General features: G+C 62.5%; 2 protein-coding genes across 6 annotated transcripts; one reads left to right on the top strand and one right to left on the bottom strand.

Moving 5' to 3' along the window:
• Window positions 1-289: 289 nt before the first annotated feature.
• Window positions 290-12848, bottom strand: GIGYF1 (GRB10 interacting GYF protein 1). 5 transcript variants are annotated; one of them, XM_062180647.1, is made up of 27 exons: window positions 12717-12848; window positions 11074-11141; window positions 9991-10219; window positions 9183-9446; window positions 8957-9065; window positions 8733-8862; window positions 8530-8625; window positions 8334-8445; window positions 8134-8242; window positions 7481-7521; window positions 7163-7333; window positions 6767-7023; window positions 6576-6684; window positions 6067-6204; window positions 5803-5903; window positions 5438-5609; window positions 5191-5357; window positions 5008-5108; window positions 4811-4927; window positions 4624-4724; window positions 4324-4406; window positions 4083-4226; window positions 3767-3994; window positions 3335-3528; window positions 3088-3248; window positions 2842-3008; window positions 290-2765 (listed from the first exon to the last, which is right to left on the bottom strand). In XM_062180647.1, the coding sequence occupies exons 5-27, from the start codon at window positions 8989-8991 to the stop codon at window positions 2391-2393; spliced, it is 3309 nt and encodes a 1102-aa protein (XP_062036631.1). In that variant the 5' UTR covers window positions 8992-9065; window positions 9183-9446; window positions 9991-10219; window positions 11074-11141; window positions 12717-12848; the 3' UTR covers window positions 290-2390. The 5 variants fall into 5 exon arrangements, with proteins under 5 accessions (XP_062036631.1, XP_062036634.1, XP_062036632.1 ...); XM_062180650.1 differs by lacking the exon at window positions 11074-11141; XM_062180648.1 differs by lacking the exon at window positions 12717-12848 and having other exon boundaries at window positions 11074-12697.
• An 8116-nt stretch (window positions 12849-20964) lies between these two features.
• POP7 (POP7 homolog, ribonuclease P/MRP subunit) lies at window positions 20965-22260 on the top strand. Its single transcript, XM_062179947.1, has 2 exons — window positions 20965-21073; window positions 21210-22260. The coding sequence occupies exon 2, from the start codon at window positions 21220-21222 to the stop codon at window positions 21640-21642; it is 423 nt and encodes a 140-aa protein (XP_062035931.1). The 5' UTR covers window positions 20965-21073; window positions 21210-21219; the 3' UTR covers window positions 21643-22260.
• Window positions 22261-23642: the final 1382 nt, after the last annotated feature.

Genomic DNA, 23642 nt, shown 5'->3' with positions numbered 1-23642 from the left:
CTTCATCGGCTGGTTCACTCCCCAAATGGCCACAAGGGCCAGAGCTGGGCCAACCCAAAGTCAGCATCCAGGAGTTTCCCCCGTGGATGCGGGGACCCAAGGACTTGGGCCATCCTCCACTGCTTTCCCAGTAGAAGGCCATGGCAGAGAGCTGGATTGGAAATGGAGCAGCTGGGACTTGAAGCGGTGCCCATATGGGATGCCGGCACCCCAGGCTGCTGCTTAACTGCAGGGTCATCTGACTCTGCGGTCCCTGCCTGGCTTCCTTAACCAGCTCCCTGTCCCTTTCCCAATAAGACAGCAGCCCAGGCAGACGAGAACACACCGAGTTTTATTGGGAGAAAGGGGTATTTACAGGGGCAGGTAAAGGAAAAGGGGGTCACACAGGGTGGAAGTGGGGGAGACTGGGGACAAGGCAGACGAGGGAGTAACAGGTAGAGCCCTGCCCCAACCCGAACCCCTGCAGGGTGGGGGAGCAGCCAGGGCCCAGGAAGATGGGCTAGGAAAGGTCAGCAGGGGGGTCTGAGCCCTTGGGCTGGGGAGCTCAGGGCTTGTAAACATTGACCACTCTCAGAAGGGGATAGGGGTGGGAGAGGGCTCCCCCTATACTTCCTCACAGGGTTAAGGCCTCTCCAGGCTCAGGGGCCCCCTAAGTTCAAAGTCTCTTTAGCTGAGGGGGGAAGGGGCAGGAAGAGACAGGAAGAGCCCCCCCTTCCCCTGCATTGGCTGGGGCAGGGGCAGGGGCGTTACATTCAGTCACAACAGGAGTCTCCTCCCACACCTCTAAGCCACCGCACATAGGCCAGAGGGCAGTGGGAGCTGGGGGGCCAGCAGCAGCAAGACATTTTCCCCCTGGCCCGTCACCCCCTTATTGCTTTAGAGAGAATATTGTCTTTTCACAGACGCTAACACTGTCGAGACCAGGGCGCAGCAGGTGGAGGAGCCCTTCCACCCCGAGGCCAGCTTTGTCCCCCAACACTGACCTGGCTGCCACTTTGGTGCAAAAAAAAAAAGAAAAAAGAAAAGAAAAGCCGTCTCACTGAGGAGAGATGGGAGAAGAGCCCGGGGCAGCTCCCTGCTTCCCCAGGCAGGAAGGGGAAATACATTCATGGAGGGGAGGCAGCGGCAGAGTCCCGCCCTAATACTGCGCTCAGCGATGAGGTCACCGGGAGAAGTCAGGTGAGAAATCCAAAAGATGAACTAAGAAACCAAGAAAGATGGCGACACCCCAGGTAGGGCATCGGGAATCCAAAGGAGCGACAGAAGGGCGGCCTCCCCCAACCCCAGGAGAGACGCCCACTTCCGTCCTCGACCCCAACCTTACCTAACATTAAAAAAACGCATCGAGGGGAGAAGCCACTCACTCCTCTCCCATTTGGTCAACAGAGGGGCCAGGCGCAGGGCTGGGGGGTCCACAGGCCACAGGGCACGCTGCAGCTCGGGCGCTTCCTCGCGAGCATGCCCAGCGCCCAGTGCCGCAGCCCCCAGCCGCCCGCCCACTCCCTGCCCTTCAGTCTGTGCGGCTCGGTGGTGCTCTCTCCAGCTCCTGGCCAGTCGCTCGCAGGGGTGAGGCAGGGGCTTGGGGCCCAGAGAATACATTCATGCGCCGAGGCAGGAGCTGGGGCGATCCGCCTCACACCCAGGCCGTCCCCCAAATGGCAGCGGTGGGGGAAGCCCCTCGGCAGGGCCAGTCCATCCCGCGTCCCGCCGCCAGTCCCAGCCCGCACAGCTCTTCCCCACTGCCCTGCCAGCCGGTGCGGGAGGGCGGCCTGGGAGCCGGGCGGCGTGTCCAACTTGTGCAACTCTCCCCGAAGCAGCAAAGCCAAGGGGTGACTGCGGCCCCCACCCGGGACGCCCTGGCCACGGTCGGCCACGGACACAGCATCGAGCTGTTCACAGCGGGTCCGGCGGGCGGGGCTCCGAGGGGGCCTCGCTGTGCAAACTGCTGGCACTCCAGCTTCCAGTTACCCCACGGCCCACCTTCTGGGGGCAGGAGGGGAAGTGCAGCCATGGGGCCTTTGTCCTCACTGCCCCAGAATAACAGTGTGTTTTCCTTTCAGCCTCCTAACCACTTTTTTTTCATTATTTTTCTTTTTTTCTTAAAAAACAACAAAAAAAAAAACCACACAAAAAAACAAAAACAAAAAACAAACACACCTCTGTGGACCTTCCATTGTCACGCCCACTATCCCCAAAAGGGGACAGGGTGTTTCAGAGTCTCATTTTTCACGATGTTTTTTGTCTCTCCTAACATTTTCTTCAACGTCGTTTAAAATAAAAAACAGAAAACAAAAACCCCTCCCCCAATCTGTAAAGTGCCTCGTGGTGGGTGAGTTAAGGTGCATCGTGTGGTTTGTAACAAGTGCTGGGGACCCTGCCCCTGCTGCCTCCTACGCTCCTGTGAGGAGCCTGCAGGCTGGGGACCCTCGGGTCCAAGCTGCGCCTGCAGCCCCGGGGGCTGGTGGGACGGGCTGCTCAGTAGTCGTCCACGCTCTCGATCTCACCAGAAGATCCATGCAGGGAGTACCCTGAAGCCGGGGAGAAGCTGGGTTTGAGCTCCGCCAGGCCCCTCCTGCCCCGGGCAAACGAAGCACAGCTCCTGTCCTGCCCGGCCCCGGCCCCGGCCCCGGCTCACCCAAGATGCTGGGGTCTGAGTGCAGCATGAGCGCCCGCCTCTTGGCCTTGCTGCCCTCGCCGGGGCCGAGTTTGGTGCTGTGGTTGGTCTGGAAGGCCGTGTGCAGGGAGGCACTGCTCAGCCAGGCCTCCTAGGAGAGCGGAGCAGAGTGAGGCAGCAATGGGCGCTGGGCGGCCTGCCCCGCGGCCCAGGGCCCCACGACCCACCTGCTGCTGCTGCTGCCGCTGCTGGCTGGCTTTCTGCTTGGCCCTTCGCTCCAGGAACTGTTTGGCAAATTCTTTGGCTTCCAGCGTGTCCCCCAGGCAGGAACGGATATAATCATGGACGTCATAGGGGGATTCCACCTCTTTGAGGATCGCCACAGCCATGGGCACTGCGGGGCAGGAAGCGGGGTGTCAGGCCCGCTGTAGCCATCCCTGGCCCGGCCCTCCCCAGGCGGCAGCCGCACGCACCGTCCAGGCTGCCCGTGGTGCTGAGCGTGTGCAGCATCTGCTCACACCACTGGGTGAAGCCGTCCTGGGGCCTGGGGATGCCCTGCAGCAGCTTCAGCAGCTTCTCCTCCTCCTCCGTCTTCTTGCGAGCAGGCCGGCCCGACAGGTGGCTGTAGGAGTCACTGAGCAGGGCGAGGAGGGGCAGGTGTCAGCGCTTCTGCCGCCGCCCACCGGAGCCCACCGGAGCCCTCGGGGTGCCCGCACCCACCTGAGGGACGGGCTACTCCGGCTGTTCTTCAGGCCCAGGCTGCGGGCCAGGCTCCCACTGCTCTTCAGGGTGTCCTCCCAGAGCCCCAGGCTGCCGCTGCCGCTGCTGCCCCCACTCTTGTCGGGCCCGCCCCACAGTGGCCCAGCCTCAGACACCCACTGGTTCAGGGGGGCCGTGCCCAGGCCCCCAAGCTGCTACAAATGGCAGGCAGTCAGGGGAGCTCAACCAACGGCACCCCAGAAAGCTAGACGGGGAGGTTTAGGTGGCAAAGGACAAGGGACGAGGTGAGGGTCCTGGGGAAGAAGTGGATTCTTCAAAATCACACAGGGAAACCAGGGCTCCGGCTGGCGAAGTCCGGGCTCAGCAACTCCCTCCCTGGAGGTCACCTGGAAGGGGGTCCCAGCCCACCGCAGAGGGGCCCCGCCTACTTACCACGCGGTGGTTGGGGGCCTGGGCCCGGGAGGACTCCCTGGGCGAGGGCTGCTTGTGCAGCTGCCGCTCGCCTTCCAACTGCAGCTCCAGCAGCGTCTTCATGGACAGCCCCTGCTTGGCCAGGCCAGCCCAGAGCGGGGGCGGGGAGCTGGGTGCAGGGGGCCCCGAGACGGCGGCTGCCGCCTGCTGCTGCTGCAGCAGCTTCAGCAGCAGCTCCTGTTGCCGCACCTGCACGGAGCCGGAGACGCACAGAGTGAGGGCCAGGAGGGGCGCAGGGCAGTGTCGAGGAGGGCGGCGGCGGGGGGGGGGCACCCACCTGCTTGCGCCGGTACAGCTCCTCCTCCTCCTGCCGCCGCTTCTGCTCCTCCTGCTGCTGCTGCTGCCGGCGCTTCTCCTCGCGGCGCTTCCGCTCCTCCTCCTCCCGCTTGGCCCTGAGCTCCACTTCTCTGCGCTCCTGGAACTGCGAGCCGCAGGACGTCAGAGGCGAGGGGGCCCGGCCTCTGTGCCACCTGGCCTGCCCCTCACCTCCGCAGACGGCAGCCCCGGACGCCACTCACTTTATGCTGCAGTTGGAGTTGTTCTAGAATTGGACCCTGAGTCGAAGAGTTAATTGGTATGTCCCAAAGACTGGCCTCACCACCTGCAGGAGGTCAGGGCACCATCAGCTGCTGCCGGGACTCGGCCCGCTGGTTCAGCCCGGCCTTGGCTCGGGGTAGGAGGCGGGAACAGTGGGAAGCCACGTCAGCCCCAGGGCCCTACCTGCCCAAAGTCTGCCAGGGAGGGAGGCGGCCACGCTGAGATGGTGGGGACCCAGGGCTTGAGAAAGGGCCCAGGGTGGAGGGCCGCTGACCACGCACCTGACTGTGATGAGGCTGAGGTATGTACGTCCCAGAGGGGGCCCGAATCCGGCACCGACAAGGACCGGCTCATCGTTGGGAGCAGATTCTGGTCCCCACCCCTGAGGAGCAAACAAACCCTCAGGACCCCGGGCTCACTGCTGGCCCACCTGTCTCTGCCCCACACCCTGGGGGCAGTGGCACGGACCTGGGGGGTTTGAGAGCCTGGAGCTGCTGCAGGAACGTGGTGAGCTGCTGCTGTGGAGGCGGCGTCAGGTCGCCCATAGCTGCCTTTTCCCGGAGCGCGCACTGCGGGAGCTGGCGGCTGCAGAGACACGGGCAGGGCAGTGGGCCCCAAGAGCCAGTGCCAGCCAGCCTGCCTAGCTCGCCCGGGGCCCCAAATACCTGCCAACCAGCTGCAGAAACTGCTGGTGCTGCAGCTGCTGGTACAAGGCCGCCGCAGCCAGCTCCTGCTGCTTCTTCAGCCGCTCCTGGTCCATGTTTCCCTGCGTGAGAGGATGCCCAGTGCACACGGCGGCCACCATCGATCCCCACCTGCCCACCCGCTCTGCAGACAACTCGGCTCACCAGGAGGGGGGGAGGCGAGGGCCCTGGGGCGAAGGGCACCCGACCCCACATCTTGATCACTTCTCCCAGAGGCTGGAAGCCCTCGTCGCAGCCCCGCTTCACCAGCAGAGACATGGAGAAATAGCCGGCCTGGAACCACTCGGCCATCTCCTGGGTCGTGAAGGGGCCTGCGACGAGAGCGCCATGGGAGTCGTGGGCCACCTGGAGCTGGCGGGCCCCCAGCAGCCCCTCGTGCCTCTGCCGCTACCTTGGATCTCCCCCTGCGGGTCCTTGTAGAACCACCTGCGGGCGGCGCCGTGGCTGAGGGGGAGGGCGGTGGCGGCTGCGGTGTGCCGCAGGCCCTGGGTCTGCATGGCGGCCGTGAACTGCTCCTCTTCCAGGGAGCTGTCCTGCAGGGAGGCCACCAGCTTCTCCGCCTCCTGGGAGCCCAGGAAGACAGGTAAGGCTCAGGCGCCTCAGCACGGGGCTGGGGCTGGGGTCAGGAGGCCAGGGTGTGGACAAGGCAGGACACGATTGGGAAAAGGCTAGATCTGGGACGGGGACAGGTGGCACAGTGGCTCTCTGTGGCCTTGTAAGCGAGGGTCTCTTGTGCTCTCTCAGGCGCCCCCACACCTGCTGCAGGTGCTTTAAGCCCTCTTCATCCTCCAGATCTCCAGGCGGGCCAGGGGGTGAGGCCCCCCCAGGACTCAGCGGGATTCCCCTCATCTCATCCCCTGGGAAAAATAAACAGAAAAAGGTGGGATGGGAGGCAGGGAGGGGACAGCCTGGCCCCCATCCCTGCCACTCCGGAAGAGCGGGCCCTCTGTACCCCCACTGCGCATGCCCCGTGTACCCCCTCGAGGGGCGTGCCTTCCCTACCAGTCCCCGCCCCCCGACCTTCAGCAGCCGGAAGCTCTTTCTCCACAGCTTCTTCCCCATCTCCATTGGCTCCCCAGAGTGGGCCCAAGGTGGCCAGAGGGGACGGGGAGCTGGACTTGTCCTCCTGCAGAGGGAGCGGGGTCAGCTCCTTCCCACCTGAAAGAGATGGGTGACGGCGGGGCTGAGACCCCAAGAACGGGGGGCCGGACCTGGAGTTCCCACGAGAGGCAGCAGGTCCCACTTTGTCCAGGGGGACACGCGAGCGTAAACACAGCCGAGGGCCACACCGTGGGCAGGGCCGTCGCACATCGGGCCCCCAACTCCTGCTCCACAGCCGCAGCGAGGGCCTCCGTCGGCTGCGCTGCCTTCAGGAGCCCGCCCTGCTGTTTCCGAGTCCTCCCCCACCTCTCAGCACCTGCTCGTCTGACATTTCTGAGCAGCCTGATCCTAGCAGCAGGGGGCGGCGGGACAGCCTGGTGACGGCCCCCTGCCTGCCTGGCACCCCCCTCGCCCACGCCGACACTCACCTGCCTCAGGCCCCTCCTCCTCCAGCCCTTCTGAAGGCTCCTCCTCCTCTTCCTCCAGACCCTGGAAGTCAAGCTCCTGCTCCTCCGGAATGGGCTCCTTGGGGCCCTTCTGTGGGGGCGGGGGTGGAGCAGACGTGTGGGTGGAGGGGGCAGTGGCAACGCCCCTGGCCGAGCGCAGGCTCCCCAGGTACCTTGAGAGGCAAGAAGGCCCCAGAGGCGTCGAAGGTGCCCATCTCCTCCTCCTCATCGTCCAGGCACCACTCGGGAAGCCCGTCCTTGTCGTCCTCAAAGCCCTCAGGCCCGCGGCCCCGCCGGAGGTGGGAGGCGCCTCCCCCGCCCCGCCCCTCCTCTTCACTGCAGCTTCCTCGATCCCCGCCTCGCAAATCGAACTCAAATTTGCGCCGCCGCTCGCCGTGCTCCCGCCAGCCAGCAGAGCGAGGGCCGCCATCTGGGCCAAAGTCAGAGAATTAGCATCCGAGAGCGGGCAGGGCCTCCCCTCCTCTGCAGCGCACCAGACCCGGCACGGCCAGGTCTGCTCCCAGCCAGCTCTGCCCGGCCCCACCGTGCTGCCCAAGCCCCAGTCTCACCAGGGCTGGTGCAGCGCCAGCGATCGCCGTCCCGCCGGGGACCGGCCCCGAGCCTCCAGCTGCCCTCCTCCTCCTCCTCCTGCTCCTCGCGCAGAGAGCGCCAGTTCTCACTGTCCGAGCGAGCGTGCTCCTTCCTCGGGCCGGCCCCGCCTTCCTCAAACCCGGATCGCGCTGACCACAGGGAGAGACGGTCTTCAGAGGGCAGCCGGACCGGTAGACTCCGGCCAGTGCTCGTGGCGGAGGAGCCACAGCGGCCGCGCCCCTACTGCGCCCCCACTCCACCCCGGGTCGCCCGGCCAGGTCCTCGCCTTTTCCTACCTCCGTCCCTCCTTGCTGACTTCTCAAACCGCCTCTCACCTCTGCGGGAAGAAAAGAGGTTGCTCAGAAAAAGGACAGTGTCCCTTCCCACACTGCAGACAGCTGCGTGCCTTGTCCACTCTGCCCCGAGAAAGGTGGAGGAGAGGAGGGGACAGAGGGAGTGGGGGGTGGGGGACAGGGCACACAGGACGGAAGGTCACAGGGACAAAGACAATCGAGGGGGCGGCACTGTGGTGCAGCAGGTAAAGACCTGGCCCGCAGCACCAGCATCCCATACAGGCGCCAGTTTGAGTCCTGGCTACTTCACTTCCACTCCAGCTCCCTGCTAATACACCTGAGAAAGCAGTAGAGGATGGCCCAAACATTTGGGCTCCTGCACACACACATGCGCGCATACACACACACACCCACAGTAGACCCTGAAGAAGCTCCTGGTTCCAGATTGGCTCAGCTCCGGCCATTGCGGCCATTTGGGGAGTGAACCAGCAGATGGAAGACTATCTGTCTCTACCTCTCTCTGTAACTGTCTTTCAAATAAATAAAGTAAATCTTTAAAAAAAAAAAAAAATCAGGACAAGGGGCAGGGCAGGGCCCAGAGGTCTCTGACCAGGGCTCCTTGGCGGGGCTGCCCACACCTTCCCAGCGACCCCCACCTGTCATCCCAGCTCTGGCTGCGCTGGATCTCCCGGGGGTTCCGTCCAAAGGCCCCCTCCCCTTCTTCGATGCTTCTTTGGTAAAAGCAGCTGTCACCCCGGCCACGGCCTAGGGAAGGGGGGACACGCCTGGTGTGAACCCTGCCAGGACACGCCCGCGCGTGCTCGGGCTCCATCCCGCCAAGCAGTCACCCCTGTACCTCGGCTCCGCGAGCTGCCCCGGCCACGGGAGCTGCTGGCCAGCGGGGGGCCAGCCCCTTTTCCCAGCAGCCTCAGCACAGCCACGCTGTTCACTGACAGGGAGAAGTTTCTCTGAGGAGGGAGCCAGGGCGGGAATGAGGACCCAGGCGCCCGGCCGCCCCTGCCCTCCCGCACCCCCACCGCAGCCCCGCCCACCTGCTCCTCCTCCGTCAGCGGCTCCAGCGCCAGCGGCTGCAGTGGCTCCTCCTGCAGCACCGCGGCAAACTCCTTGTCCTGCAGCTCCTCAGGGACCTGCCGGAGGGGCCGGTGGGTCACGGAGGGGCCGGTGGGTCACGGCGCCACTGCCCCGGGGGCGTCCGTGCTGGCTGAGGCCCTGAGCACTCCCCCCCAGCCCCCACCTTGTTCTCCTTGACGTAGAGGGCCAGCATCTCCTCGCGCCCATAGCGGTAGTCAGCCAGCTTGTACTTGGGCATGGCGGGGGAGGCGGGCGGGGAGGCCACACTGCCGCCGCTGGAAAGGGCCCTGAGCCTGGAACAGGCATGGAGGGGCAGAGGAAGAGGAGGCTGGGGCGCCGTGCTCTCCTCCCGGGCCCCCCACGCCCGCCACCGCACACTTGGCTCACCACTCAGGCCCGAAGTTGAGCGTCTCCGCCGCCATGCTGGGGCTGGGCGTGGCTCCTGGAGGTCAGGGGTGAGTGACGAGCGAGGACCCGGGCTTCACGCTCCAAACACCTGTGGGGCACAGAGGAGGCCGGACCCTGGGGACAGCGGAGAAACCTGCAGCGTGGGCGACCGCCCCACAGGCAGACAGGCTTTGGGCTGGGCCACCCAGCTTCTGAAAGGACTCACCTACGCCAGCCACGTGGCCGCACACACCATGAGTTAACCAAGAGTTCAGGTGGGCAAGACCTGGGGGCTGCACGCCTTCGGTGCTCACAGCCCCGCTGCCTGGGCCCAGCCTCGCCTGGCAGCCTTGCCCCTAGGCAGCGGGAGGGCAGGGCCGGGCTCTCTCCAGAAAGGGCCGGCACTGGAGTGAACGCGGGTCCTCAAGCCGCCGGCTATCCGTCTGGCCTCAGCAGTGTCCGGGAGGGACCCTCACATCTGGGAAGAGTCCTTGAGGAGAGAGGCAGGTGCTGAGAGGAACGGGGCCCACAGCCTCCCTGCCCCTGCCCTCCTCTACCCTGCATAAACCGGAGGCCCACGCTGCCCAGCGTGCACCAGCTCCTCTGCACTCGCAGTGGGAGGCCCAGACAGGGCAGGGCGTAGAGTTTAGGAACAGACGTAGCCAAGATCAAGGTGGACATCAGGGCAAAGATATAAACAAGCAAGCGAAAACCCCACTGGAGCCACAAAATATCCCAGGGAGAGGAGGCCAGTCGTGGAGGAATTTGGGAGCAAAATGATTTCTCTCTTGAAAGGAATCAGGGTGGGCTGCCTGGAGGCTGGAGTTCACGGACGCCGTCAGAAAGGAGGCCGCCCAGGACCAAAGCAGGGGCACTCGCTGCAGGCTGCTGGCCTGGGCCAGTGCATGGTGGGCGAGATCACCAAGTAGGCAGACAGACCCGCGCCCCCGGCCCCATGTCAGGGTCAGTCAGTGGACCAAAAAAACAAGGAGGGGGCACAGTTCTTAGAGCAACAGCGACGAGGGTTTCCTCACCATAAACCAGAGAGAAGGCCACGGTCAGAGGCTGATGGGAGGCAGTGACCGGCTCCTCTAAAGGACAGGGGAGACCCCCAGGAGGAGGTGCATCCCTGGTAGACCGAGCACAGGACGCAGGGGGCAGTGGGGCAGCGTCGGGGCGGGCACGAGGGCTTCCGTCACTGGCTGGGAGGGAGGCTGGAGCTGCCCGTCTCCGCCTGCACCATGCACTCTAGGACGCCACAGCCTGGGAAGGAAGAGAAGTGGGTTCCCTCTGGAGGAGCCCGGGAAGAGACGCTGTCCCCTGGAGTGGCAGCCCCCAGGGCAGGGGAACGTCCCCCTGCAGGGCACCCAGCACACAAAGCCAGCAGAGGGCCAAGTCCCCCACGGCCTCCTGCACAGTGCAGTGGAGGCCAGGACGCCGAGACCCTCCAGGCCCAAGGGGCAGCTGTGGCAGGCCTGCCCGTGGGCGAGGCGCCCAGGCAAGGCAGGCACACAGACGCACAGCACGCAGCGGGTGCCGGGGGCAGGAAGCGCTGGGGACAATGGTGTCGCTGGTTGCACTGAAGTTGCAGAGTACTTGCTTAACTGTGGCTCACAGGCCCGCGCTATGCTGCTGCAGGCTAAACTGCCACCTGTGATATAAGCACCCCATACTGGAGCGCCGGTTCGAGTCCCGGCTGCTCCACTTCCAATGCAGCTCCCTGCTAATGGCCTTGGAAAGCAGTGGAAGATGACCCAAGTGTTTGAGCCCCTGCACGCGCTTGGGAGACCCAGGAGTTGCGAGCTGGCCTTGGACCTGGCCCAGCCCTGGACATGGCAGCTACCTGGGAGTGAACCGGTGAACCAGTGGATGGAGGATCTCTGTGGCTTTTTCAAGTAAACAAATAAACAAATCTTTAAAACAAACGCGGCTCAAGTTACACGTATTTCACACCAGAAAGGTTTCAGGGGAGTACTGAGACCCGAGGCTTCTGCACTCCAGGAAAAACCGGCCCCATCCCTCACACAAGCTCAGCCCTAGAGGGCTAGACATGGGTCTCAGGGGCCGGGTCAGGCTGCCAGGCAGAAGCCGAGAGAGCAGAAAAAGGGGCGACTCACCCTCCCGCCTGCCAGGGAGCGGTGCAGACAGGGCTCCTCGGTGGCCCCCGTCCTGTCCTCTCTGTCCACTGGAAGTGGAGGGGAGGGGCTCAGACTGGGGCAAACGCCCACACCACCCACACCCACTCCACCCACGCCCCGGGGGAGACCCGGGGACAGAGGGCAAGGCAGGAAAGGGGCTGCCCCCCTCACACAAACAGGACTAGGGGAGCAGGGTACTTCTCGGGGCGGGGGGGAGGCTGCCTCTGCTCCTCAGGGACTGCCCTCGGGGCGGTGGCACCAGAGCAGAGGGGAACAGACGCGCAGGGGACCGGGGTGCTGCCAACCTCCCCACAGTGCACGGAGCAGCCCCTGACAAAGGCGTTTCTGGCCCCCAATGTGGGCGGTGCCTGCAGGGGGGCACCGAAGCCCTGTGGGTTCGCAGCCCGAATGGAAGAGAAAGCAGATCCCCCCCACCCGTCTTCCCTCTGCACAGCTGTCCCGAGAGGAATCTGAAATCCGGCCAGGAGGGAAATCCTTCGAAGGTCCCAAGTCTGCTTATCCCAAACTCTCCGGACCAAGCAGCAGATCCCTTACCACCGAAGCAGAGGGGAGAGGTGGCAGGTGGGGGCGGGCAGGACCACGTCCGTCTCTCTCCTCCAAGGCTGCTCAAAGCCCACCCCGGCCTGCCCCATTCCTCCTGGCCGTGCACTTGGCCTGTGTCCGAGCTGCTTGTCCCCTCCCTGGTCCTCCCTCTCCTGCCTCAGTGTACCCTTGCTCCCCTAGCTCCTCACTGCTGCCCCCTACCGGAGAGGAGGTGAGAGGACGCACCCTGGTCCCAGGCGCTCCCCCCAGGCTGCATGGACCTGGAGCGCTCGGCTAAGAACAGCGTCTGGTGACTCCCTCCAGGAGCCTCCGGCCTCGGCACAGCCCCACGCCTGCCTGGAGGTGACCTGGTCCTGCAGACTCTCCACAAGGGGTGGGGTGAGGGTTCCTCCCAGCCGAGCCGTCCCGCCCGACAGCAACAGCCCTTGGCAATGGCGGGCCCGTTAAGTTCCGAGGCACTGTCACACTTGACCTCATCTGATCCCTTCTGCCCACTTGCCCAGCCAGGGGCTTCAGCCAGGGACAACAAAGGAGGGCACTGGGGCTGGGGCCAGGTACCCAGCATCCGAGGCTGGGGCAGGTGTGCACTGGGCCAGGGGCCGTCCCAAACTCCCCTGCTCGCCCCCGCTCGGCGAGCTTGAGCCATGTTTAAATTTCTTGCTAGACTTTTCAAAGCCCTCCCACAGCCTTCCTCTTCTCCCCGCGCTCTCTCCTTCAGAGTGGGGTTACTTTTCCTTTTCCCAAACTCCATCCCGACGTACCCCAGGGCCACTGAGCACCGTGTCACACGCAGCACCAACGTGTGCGTGGCCAGCAGCCCAGGCACACACCCCGCACCTGATTATCACCGCCCCAGCGGACCCCCGAGGTCCCCGGGGCTCCAGGCAGCAGATCTGCCCTTAACTCTCCCCAAGTGGGGGCACCAGGACCCACAGAACCCGGGCAGCTGGGGTGCAGGGGACAGGAGTCACGGCCACACTCCCACAGGTCGGCAGCACCGCGGGGGTGGGGGGCTCGCAGGCGGCCAGCTGTCAGCCGGGAGGGGCAGTGGCGCTGACCGGTGCTCGGGAAAGCCGCGCTTGGAGATGCAAGAGCGGAGCGACACTGGGGTGGCTGCAGGGAGGATCCGGCCGCGCCCGCACCGGGGATGCCGCTGGCCACTCCAGGGACCACCAGGGGCGAGGGTCTCCCTAAAGTTACGCGAGGAAAAGGCAAAGTATGAGCGCCCGGGGCCGGGGCGCCGTCCGGGTCGAGTCGTGGGGCGCCCGCCCTGGCCGCCCCGCGGGGCCCGCGGCCCGGGCCGGGCTCCGCAGGGGCGACCGTTAGCAGCGCGCGGGTGGGCGGCGCGGGCCGGGCCCGGAGGACGCCGTGCCCTTCAGGGAGGGGCGCCGGCCGCCCCCCCCAGCCCGCGGGGCCCGCTCCGGGGGAGGGGCGGGGGGCGGACACGCACCGGGCGGCGACGGGGCGAGTCCGTGCCGGCGGCCCGCGCGCTGGCTCCGGCTCCCGCTGGCTCGGCGCGGCCGCCGCGGCGTCGGGGGCGGGCCTGCCCCGGGGCCGGCTGCGGGCCGGGGTCCGCGGGGCCGCCGAGCGCTTACCGCGGCCGGCGGGCGGCGCGAGGGCTCGGTCCTGGGGCGCGGGCGGCGCGCGGCGGGCGGCGGCGGCGGCGGCGGGCGGGCGGCGGCGCGCGGCGGGCCGGGGGGCGGCGGCGGCGGCGGCGGCGGGGGAGGGGGCGCTGGCGCTCCCGCGGCGGCCGCTCCTCTCTGTTTGTGTTTGTAGCAAGATGGCTGCCCGCCTCGCACCACGTGACGCGGACGCGGGGCCGCCCCCTCCGCCGCCGCCGCCGCCGCCGCCCGCCCGCCGCGGCCGGGGCCCGCTCGGACCCGCGCCCCCGGGCCTCTGGCTTCCCCCGCGTGCCCGCCGGGGCGCAGCCCGGACGCCCGCCGCCCCCGACTCTAGCCTCACACCGCCACCCCCGGCACGTGACCCGGGTGCCCGGCTCGTCACGTGACGTGGGGCCCCCGGGGCTGCAGGCCGGGGAAGGGGTGTCCCCGGGGTGCTGCCTGCGCGCGCCCCCGCGGCACGTGACCCGCGCCCCTGGGGAGGGCAGCTGCGGCCTGTGAGTGGCGTCCCCGGGTTTCTTCTGGCCGGCCGGCTTCCTCCGAGCAGCCCTCCTGGATTGGAGGAGGAGGCAAAGTGCAAAACTGTTCTGGTGAACTCCTGGGATATAGGACGGGAGCAGAAACCCCTGCCGATCTAGAAACGGCCCGAGGCGCCGCTGGCTGGTGACACCTGGAGTTTCTGACCGCTGTCGTCGCCTCACAATTCCGTTGCCTTTTTAAAAAAAAATAGATTTATTTATTTGAAAGGCAGAGTTAGAGAGACAGAGAGAGTCTTCCATCTGCTGTTTCACTCCCCAGATGGCCACGGGAGCCAGGATTGTGCCAGACTGAAGCCAGGAGCTTCCTCCAGGTCTCCCCATGGGTGCAGGGGCCCAAGCACTTGGGCCATCTTCTACTGCTTTCCCAGGTGCGTTAGCAGGGAGCAGGATCAGAAGTGGAGCAGCCGATACTGTAGGTGTCTATGGGACGCTGGTGCTGCAGGCTGCAGCTTAACCCGTTATGCCACAGCCACTCCCTTCTGCCCACAGCAGCCAAGGGGGCTGGAACAGGCTGGAGCCAGGAGCCGGGATCTCCATCTGGGTCTCCCACGTGGGTTACCGTAGGACCCAAGCACTTGGGCCACACCTGCTGCCTTCCCAGGGAGCTGGATCAGAGGTGGGGGCTAGCAGGGACTCAAACCCGCGCTCCGATGTAGCCGCAGCGCCCACCCCTGGACAGCAAAGGTTTTTAAGGCGTATTTTAGGCGTCCTGAAGAGACACGGAACCTGAGTCCGGGCTGTGATTGTTCATTAACCGGGCTTGTTGTTAATGATCACACGGGATGGGCCTACGCGCTAACTGCGTGCGTGCAGAATTGCTCCCTGCCACAAGCTGGGTTCTTTGGTGGAGCAAAGAGAGCCACTTGGCAAGTCGGCACTGACCCCCGGCTTGCTCAGTGCACCTGCCCATCATCATAATTTTTTTTTTTTTTTGACAGGCAGAGTGGATAGTGAGAGAGAGAGAGAGAGAGAGACAGAGAGAAAGGTCTTCCTTTTTGCCGCTGGTTCACCCTCCAATGGCCGCTGTGGTCGGCGCATCTCGCTGATCCGAAGCCAGGAGCCAGGTGCTTCTCCTGGTCTTCCATGCGGGTGCAGGGCCCAAGGACTTGGGCCATCCTCCACTGCCTTCCCGGGCCACAGCAGAGAGCTGGACTGGAAGAGGGGCAACCGGGATAGAATCCGGTGCACCAACCGGGACTAGACCCCGGTGTGCCGGCGCTGCAAGGCGGAGGATTAGCCTGTTAAGCCACGGCACCAGCCCATCATCATAAATTTATCACCCACGGACAGCCCGGGTCGCAGCTGCTTGCTGCTGGCTCCAGGAGCCGGATCTCCCAGGGTTTCCTCCTGCCACTCAGGCTGTGCTGGTCTCCACCCGCGCTCCCGGGGTTCAGGGCTTCAACACCTGCCCCCACCCCCGTGCCAGGACGTGGCCTCCGCTGTCAGAGGTTCTCAACTGAGTCCTTGCTACCTCTAGGCTGTTCCTCCCACCCCCCAAAGGGGCGGAGTGTTCGCGGAATCCCGTGCCTGCCCCTGCACCTGGGCGTAGGTCCTGCTGTCCTGCTTAGCGGCCCTAGGGGCTGGCGCTGTGGGCTAGACCGCATCGCGTGTCAGAGCCCTGGTTCGAGTCCCACCTGCTCTGCTTCCGATCCAACTCCCTGCTAATGCATCTGGGGAAGAAAGCATCGGAAGAGGGCATTTTTTTGGAAATCACTTGTTAGGTACTTGCCATGCACGTGGGAGACCCCTGGCTCCTGGCCTTGTGGCCATCCGGGGGAGTAACCCAGTGGATGGGAGACCACTCTCTCTTTGTCTCTCCCTATCCCTCTGTGTCTTTTCCTGTCAAATATTTAATAATAATAATAATAATAAAACTAAAATAAAAGCTGTCATAACCAGTGTTCACAACAGGCATCCCTAACCCAGCCCACATTGCTGTCCAGTATTCTGTGGTATGGATATTCCGTGTTTTACCAATTCCTGCACGGAAATTGTTTCCAGCCTGGAGCTATTGCAAAGAAAACTGTGGATGGCCACCACTGTGCAGGTTTTTTTTTTTTTTTTTTTTTTGACAGGCAGAGTGGACAGTGAGAGAGAGACAGAGAGAAAGGTCTTCCTTTTCTGTTGGTTCACCCCCCAAAGGCCGCTGCGGCCGGCGCACCATGCTGATCCAAAGCCAGGAGCCAGGTGCTTCTCTTGGTCTCCCATGGGGTGCAGGGCCAAGGACTTGGGCCATCCTCTACTGCACTCCCAGGCCACAGCAGAGAGCTAGCCTGGAAGAGGGGCGACCGGGACAGAATCCGGCGCCCTGACCGGGACTAGAACCTGGTGTGCCGGCGCTGCAGGCGGAGGATTAGCCTATTGAGCCACGGCGCCGGCCGACTGTGCAGGTTTTTAAATGTCCGGGGGTGCTTTTCACGAGTCATATGGTGTCTGTCTCATTTTAGAAGAAACTGCAGGGGCCGGTGCGTGGCATAGTAGGCTAAGCCTACACCTGTGATGCCAGCATCCCATATAGGTGGCCAGTTCGAGTCCCGGCTGCTCCACTTCCGATCCAGCTCTCTGCTATGGCCTGGGAAAATAGTAGAAGGTGACTCAAGTCCTTGGGCCCCTGTACCCGCGTGGGAGACCCAGAAGAAGCTCCTGGCTTTGGATTGGCCCAACTCCGGTTGTTGTGGCCATTTGGGGAGTGAACCAGCGGATGGAAGACCTCGCACTCTCTGTGTCTCTCCCTCTCTGTGTCTGTAACTCTGCCTCTCAAATAAATAAATAAATCTTAAACAAAGAAGAAGAACTTGCAAGCCGTTTTCCAGAATACCTGCTCCATGGTTCAGGTCCACAAGCCCTGTGTAGGAGCACCAGGCTGCCTGCCTGCTTCCCACACTCGCCTTGTGGAGACTTTGTATCTTAGCCACTCTGGGGAGGGGGTGGTGCTGCTTCCTCCTGGTCTCAGTGCACAGTTCCTTAAGCTTTTAATCTTAATGTGTATCTATTTCCATCCACTTGAAAGAGTGAGCGAGGGAGGGGGAGAGGGGAAAGAGAGAGAGCGAGGAAGTGGATCTTCCACCTGCTAGTTCACTCCCTGAGTCCCCACAACAGCCAGACTGGGCCAGGCTGAAGCCAGGAGCCTGGAACTCCATCTGGATCTCCCACGTGGGTGGCGGGGACTGAAGCAGCTGGGCCGGTCATCTGCTGCCTTCCCAGGATGCATTAACAGGAAGCTGGATCAGAAGCGGGGTGGCTGGAACTGGAACCCGCTCTCTGATACAGGAACGCGCTTGCCTTCACGCGCCACACGCCTGCCCCGGTACCGACATCTTTTTTTTTTTTTCCTTTGGACAGGCAGAGTGGATAGTGAGAGAGAGAGACAGAGAGAAAGGTCTTCCTTTGAGCCGCTGCAGCTGGCTCATCGTGCTGATCCGAAAGCAGGAGCCAGGTGCTTCTCCTGGTCTCCCATGGGGTGCAGGGCCCAAGCACTTGGGTCATCCTCCACTGCCTTCCCAGTCCATAGCAGAGAGCTGGCCTGGAAGGGGGGCAACCGGGATAGAATCTGGCGCCCTAACTGGGACTAGAACCCGGTGTGCTGGCACCGCAAGGCGGAGGATTAGCCTGTTAAGCCACGGCGCCGGCTGGTACTGACATCTTGAGATGTGCTTGTTTCCCATCGTTATCTCCCCTTCTCTTGATGTAATCTACTCAGACTTCTGGCCTGGGGCCGGTGCTGTGGCGTAGCTAGTAGACGCCGCCTGCAGTGCCAGCATCCCTATTAGACGCCAGTTGGAGACCCAGCTGCTCCACTTCCCATCCAGCTCTCTGCTATGGCCTGGAAAAGCAGCAGAAGATGGCCCAAGTGTTTGGGCCCCTGCACCCACGTGGGAGACCCAGATGAAGCTCCTGGCTTCAGATCGTCACAGCCCCCGCCGTTGTGACCATTTGGGGACTGAAACAGCAGATGGAAGACTTCTCTGTGTGTGTCTCTCCCTCTTTCTCTCTGTAACTCTGCATTTAAAAATTAATTTTTTAAGACTTCTGCGCATTTTCTAATTGGGTTGTCTGTGGCAGACCTCTTGAGCCTAGAGAGTTCTTTATATATTTTGGATACAAGTCCTTTGCTGCCTAAGCGATTTGCAAACATTTTCTCCCCGTTCATGGCTTCCCTTTTCATCCTATTAACATGTTTCACAGAGCCAGTTTTTAAATTTTGTTAAAGTCCAATTTCTCAATTTTCCCTGAATGGATTTTGTTATGGGGACAATTTCCAGGAGCCCCCTGCCTGACCCTACGTCATGAAGATTGTTCCCTACATTTTCTCCTATAAGCGTTACAGCTTCAGCTTTTGCTATTTAGATTACCGTCCATCTTGTATTATTTATTTATTTATTGTCTGCATAGGACTGAGGTTCATTTCTTTTGCCTGTTTGCCAATGTGCACACTGGTTGAAAAGACCAACTTCTACCCACTGGACCATTTTTATGCATTTGTCAAAAAGGCTCTGGTTTCATGAGTCTTTTTCTGGGTTTTCTATTCTGTTCTAGCGACTTTTTGGGTCTGTCCCTCTACAGATACCACACCTCTTTTTCTTTCTTTCTTTTTTTTTTTTTTTTTGACAGGCAGAGTGGACAGTGAGAGAGAGACAGAGAGAAAGGTCTTCCTTTGCCATTGGTTCACCCTCCAATGGCCGCCGCGGCTGGCGCGCTGCGGCCGGCACACCGCGCTGATCCGATGGCAGGAGCCAGGTGCTTCTCCTGGTCTCCCATGGGGTGCAGGGCCCAAGTACTTGGGCCATCCTCCACTGCACTCCCTGGCCACAGCAGAGAGCTGGCCTGGAAGAGGGGCAACCGGGACAGGATTAGTGCCCCGACCGGGACTAGAACCCAGTGTGCTGGCGCCGCAAGGCGGAGGATTAGCCTAGTGAGCCGCGGCGCCGGCCATTTCTTTTTTTTTTTTTTTTTAATATTTATTTGAAAGGCTCATTGTTAGAGAGGGAGTGACAGAGAAAGGTCTTCCATCCACTGGTTCACTCCCTGAAGGGCCGCAATGGCCGGGGCTGGGGCAGGCTGGAGTCAGGAGCCAGAAACTCCATCCTGATGTCCCACGTGGGTGCAGGAGCCCAAGCACTTGGGTCACCTCCCGCTGCTTTGACAGGTGCATTAGCAGGGAGCGGGATCTGAAGCAGAGAGGCTGGGATGGGAAACGGCTTAGCCTGCTGAGCTGCGACACCAGCCTCTGTTGTTCTCTTTGTTGTCGACTTGCTTTCTCTTTTTGTCCTGTCTTATTCTTTTCTTGATTATTAATATACTAATTCTTGAATTCAATGGCAGGATCCCAGCGTTTTTTTTTTTTTTAAGATTTTTTTTTTTTTTGAGAGGCAGAATCACAGAGAGGGACAGACAGAGAGAGGTCTTCCTAGTTCACTCCCCAAATGGCCACAACGGCAGAAGCTGAGCTGATCAGGAGCCAGGAGCTTCTTCCAGGTCTCCCACATGGGTGCAGGGGCCCAAACACTTGGGCCATCTTCCACTGCTTTCCCAGGCCATAGCAGAGAGCTGGATTGGAGGTGGAACAGCTGAGACATGAACCGGCGCCCATACAGGATGCTGGCGCCGCAGGCAGAGGCTTAGCCTACTACGCCATAGCGCCGGCCCCCGTTTTCTTTTTTTTTTAAGTTGATTATTTATTTGAAAGAGAAAGAGAGACAAAGACAGATGTTCCGTCAACAGGTTCACTCCCCGAATGCTCACAGCAGCCAGGGCTGAGCCGGGCTGAAAGCCCCGAGCCAGGACCTCCCATTCTGGTCTCCTATGTGGGTGGCAGGGACTGAAGGACCTGAGCCGTATCTGCTGCTCTTCCAGACCCCATCAACAGGAGGCTGGTGTGAGGCAGGAGCCAGGCATCTGATAGGGATTCAGCCCCGGCTGCTCCACTTCCAATCCAGCTCCCTGCTGACGTGCCTGGGAAAGCAGTGGAGGATGGCCCCAGTATCTGGACCCCTGCCACTCAGATGGGAGACCCAAATGGAGTTCCTGGCTCCTGGCTTGGGCATGGCCCAGCCCAGCCCCGACCAGTGCAGCCATCGGGGAATGACGAAGCAGATGGAAGATTCTCTCTCTCTCTCTGTCTCCCTGCCTTTCAAATACTTTTTGAAATAACTAAACTCGTTTAGATCTACCAAGATTCTTGCATGAAATCTGTAGACGAATTCGGAGAGAAACGGACGTCTTTATTCTGTTGACTTCACCTCACCCCTGTGGAATGGATCTGAAGCTACTGACGGCACGGGGTTTACATGGTGCTGGGAGCCAAGTTCTCGGGAACCTGACCTCTTAGCAACCTTTGCTCAAATGGGTTCAGACTCTGGCCTCCGCGGGCGGGAGAAGAGCCGCGCCAGCTCACTTATACCAGGGTACAGCTGACGAGACGGCACGTGGGATATGGGAAACTGAGGCAGGGCAATGCCGAGGGTCCAGCCCAGAAGCTCCAGCAGCCTGGGCAGAGCACCCCCTCCCCACGCCCTGGGGAGTCCGGAACCCCGCGCGTGGCCACCACTCCTTGCCCACCAGCAAGCGGTGGGGGGCAGCGGCTGCAGCCGGCCGGAGATAGCTGAGGGGTGTAGGTGGTCAGCGCGCATGGCGGAGCCTGGGGATGAGGCCGGATTCGCGTGACCTGCGGGAGGGGGCGGGCGTCTCGGAGCCCCGTCCTCCGGCGAGGTGGCCTTGCCGCTCAGTCCCCGCTCCGGCCTTGGGCGGGAGGCCTGCGCTGCCCATCAGACCGGAGGAACTGCCGGGGACGCGGGAGTCCCTGACTCGCCTCCAGGCCTCTTCGCCATCGCGGCCTCCAGAGCTCACCCTACTCCCTGCTCGCTTCGGAAGCCCTCGTAGAGGACCCCCCGCCAACTTGCTTCTCCCACCCCCGGGAGAGCCCTCCGCGGGCCGAGAACTTGGGACTTGGAGGGAGGCAGCCGACCCCGCCCTCTCGGGAGCTCCGCCCCAGCTTCGACTCGGGCCCCGCCCCCGAGGCGTCTACGTGGTAGATCCCGCCCGGAAGCCTCGCGTTACCCAAACGCGTCGCGCCGTCGCGAGAGCGCTCGGGAAAGGGGCGGGGAGAACGGAGGCCGGGAAGGTGATTCGCGGGGCGCGCGCGACCGGCGCGCGTGCGCACTGCGCAGCCTTCGCCGGAGCCCCGCGTCGCCAGGGCGCGCGACCGCGGGGGTGAGCGTGTTGCCTGCCTCCGTGCGTCTCCTCCCGTCCCTGCGGCCGGTGGGTAGCGGGCGGCACCCTCGAGTGGCCCGGCGCGGGGTGGGCGGCGCGCGGGAGGGGAAAAGGGGGCGCTGAGGCCGGAGGGGACGGGGGTCGTCGAGCGCGCCCCCTCCTGATGTCCGTTTTCCCGCGCCAGGGCGCACGGCATGGCGGAAAACCGAGAGCCCCGCGGGCCCGTGGAGGCGGAGCTGGACCCGGTGGAGTACACCCTCCGCAAGCGGCTGCCCCACCGCCTGCCCCGGCGGCCCAATGACATCTACGTCAACATGAAGACGGACTTTAAGGCGCAGCTGGCCCGCTGCCAGAAGCTGCTGGACGGAGGCGCGCGGGGTCAGAACGCGTGCACGGAGATCTACATTCACGGCTTGGGCCTGGCCATCAACCGCGCCATCAACATCGCCCTGCAGCTGCAGGCCGGCAGCTTCGGGTCCTTGCAGGTGGCCGCCAACACCTCCACCGTGGAGCTGGTGGACGAGCTGGAGCCGGAGACCGACGCGCGGGAGCCGCTCACTCGAATCCGCAACAACTCGGCCATCCACATCCGAGTCTTCAGGGTCACGCCCAAGTGATGGATTGACTGTCCCTTGTCCCACCCCTGCCGCCGCACCCCCCCCCCCCAGCGCACAGCCGGGCCCAGCTGGGGGCTCCTCCTGCCTGCGCGCACCTTCTGCTGGAGCCACGGAGGACAAGGCCGGTTCTCTTGTTGGGCCCACAGTGGGCCTTCCCGGCGTCTGTGGCTGCTGTCCCATGCAGTAGGGAGTACCAAGTCGTGCCAGTGGCCCTGCCACCCCCGCCCCGGCCTCTTCCCCGCTGCAGTAGGGGAAGGAGGGGCCTTTCCAAGGAGACCCGGCGCGGTTCCTGCCTGCATGGGTGGTCCGGCGCTGACAGCAGCCGGGAGCGAGTTGTCCAGGCTGAAAGTGACCTCAGCGGGGCTGCCGGACAGCCGGGATGTGCCAGGCTCGGGGAAGGGGAGGGCTTAAGAATGGGAGGAAACCGACCTACTGGGGGTGTGCCGGGGGCCCCTGGTCCGTGGCTTTGATCCTGGACCTGAACTCCACCCCCCCACAAGAGCCTCCTGGGTGGCTGGGGCCTGGTGACCACAGGTGCTCTGGCCGGGCTGCTTCAGTGACACAGGAAGGCCCCCACCCCCATAACTGCTCACAGACAATAAACACTCGTGTGGATCTTTGTGAGATGGCCTGGTTTTTTATATTTACCAAATGAGAGCCACCTCAGGTTGGCATTGTGGTGCGGTTGGTATCCTGGCTGCCTGTGATGCTGGCATCCCACACGGGTGCTGGTTCCTGTCCCAGTTGCTCCACTTCCGTTCTAGCTCCTCGCTGGTGCACCTGGGAAAGTAGTGGAAGTGCTTGGGCCCCTGCGCCCACGCGGGAGACCCAGAGGAGGCTCCTGGCCTTGGAGCAACCCAGCTCCGATTGTTGTGGCCATCTAGGGAGTGAATCAGTGGAAGGGAGTCTCTCTGTTTCTCCCTCTACATAAACTCTGCCTCCAAATTAATAATCAAATCTTAAAGAAAATGAGGGTTACCACAACAGTGTTTGTAAAGATGGGTGGTGACCCTGGTGTGGCCCCTGAGATCAGTAGATTGGGTAGAGCCAGTTTTTTTTTGTTTTTGTTTTTTTTTAATATTTATTTATTTGAAAGGCAGAGTTACAGAGGCAGAGAGAGAGGTCTTTCATCTGCTGGTTCACTTCCCAAATGGCCGTCAGGGCTGGAGCTGTGCCAGTCTGTAGCCAGGAGCTTCTTCCAGGTCTCCCACGGCCCATCTTCTACTGCCTTTAAAGCCTTTTTTTTTTTTTTTGACAGGCAGAGTGGATAGTGAGAGAGAGAGACAAAGAGAAAGGTCTTCCTTTTTGCCACTGCGGCCGGCGCACCGCGCTGATCCGAAGGCAGGAGCCAGGTGCTTCTCCTGGTCTCCCATGGGGTGCAGGGCCCAAGACTTGGGCCATCCTCCACTGCCTTCCCGGGCCATAGCAGAGAAGAGGCCTGGAAGAGGGGCAACCAGGACAGAATCCGGTGCACCAGCCGGGACTAGAACCTGTTGTGCCGGCGCCGCAAGGCGGAGGATTAGCCTGTTAAGCCACGGCGCCGGCCAAGCTTTTTTTTTTTAAGTGCTGTTTCACTGGAAGGCTCTGTGGAAGGTGCTTCAGTCAGGGATGTGTGGACAGCGAGCCCTGCATCGGGTTCCACATCCATGCATTCAGTCAACCACGGACTGAAAACATTTGTCCTAAAAACACTGTGTCCTGAACATGCGCAGACTTGAAATTTTTGTTATTTCCTAAACAAAACGGCAGCTATTTTATAATATTGTTAGGTATTTTAAGGAGTGTAGAGATCTAAAGTGTAGGTGAGGAGGTATGTAGAGTCTATGCAAATACTGCACAATTTTATTATTTTGTAAGGCAGAGAAGGAGAGAATCTTCCATCTACTGGTTTGCTCTCCAAATGGCTGCAGTAGCCAGGGCTGGGCCAGCCTGAAGCCAGGAGTGGCAGGCTCCATCCAGGTCTCCCACATGGGTGGCAGGGGCACAAGCACTCAGGTCAT

Source organism: Lepus europaeus, chromosome 21 (genome assembly GCF_033115175.1).
Source record: "Lepus europaeus isolate LE1 chromosome 21, mLepTim1.pri, whole genome shotgun sequence".
NCBI lineage: Eukaryota > Metazoa > Chordata > Mammalia > Lagomorpha > Leporidae > Lepus > Lepus europaeus.
This window is presented reverse-complemented; position numbering and strand designations above follow the sequence as displayed.

Bases quoted from the DNA above. Each gene is read 5' to 3' on its own strand.
- GIGYF1 (XM_062180647.1), bottom strand. From the start codon at position 8,991: ATGGCGGCGGAGACGCTCAACTTCGGGCCTGAGTG. The intron at 7,334-7,480 runs GTAGGAAAAGGC...CCCTGTGGTCAG, and splicing joins GTCAGCAAGGAGGGACGGAG to CGCGATCCGGGTTTGAGGAA. The intron at 2,766-2,841 runs GTGGGTCGTGGG...CCGCTCTCCTAG, and splicing joins AGCGGCAGCAGCAGCAGCAG to GAGGCCTGGCTGAGCAGTGC.
- POP7 (XM_062179947.1), top strand. From the start codon at position 21,220: ATGGCGGAAAACCGAGAGCCCCGCGGGCCCGTGGAGGCGGAGCTGGAC.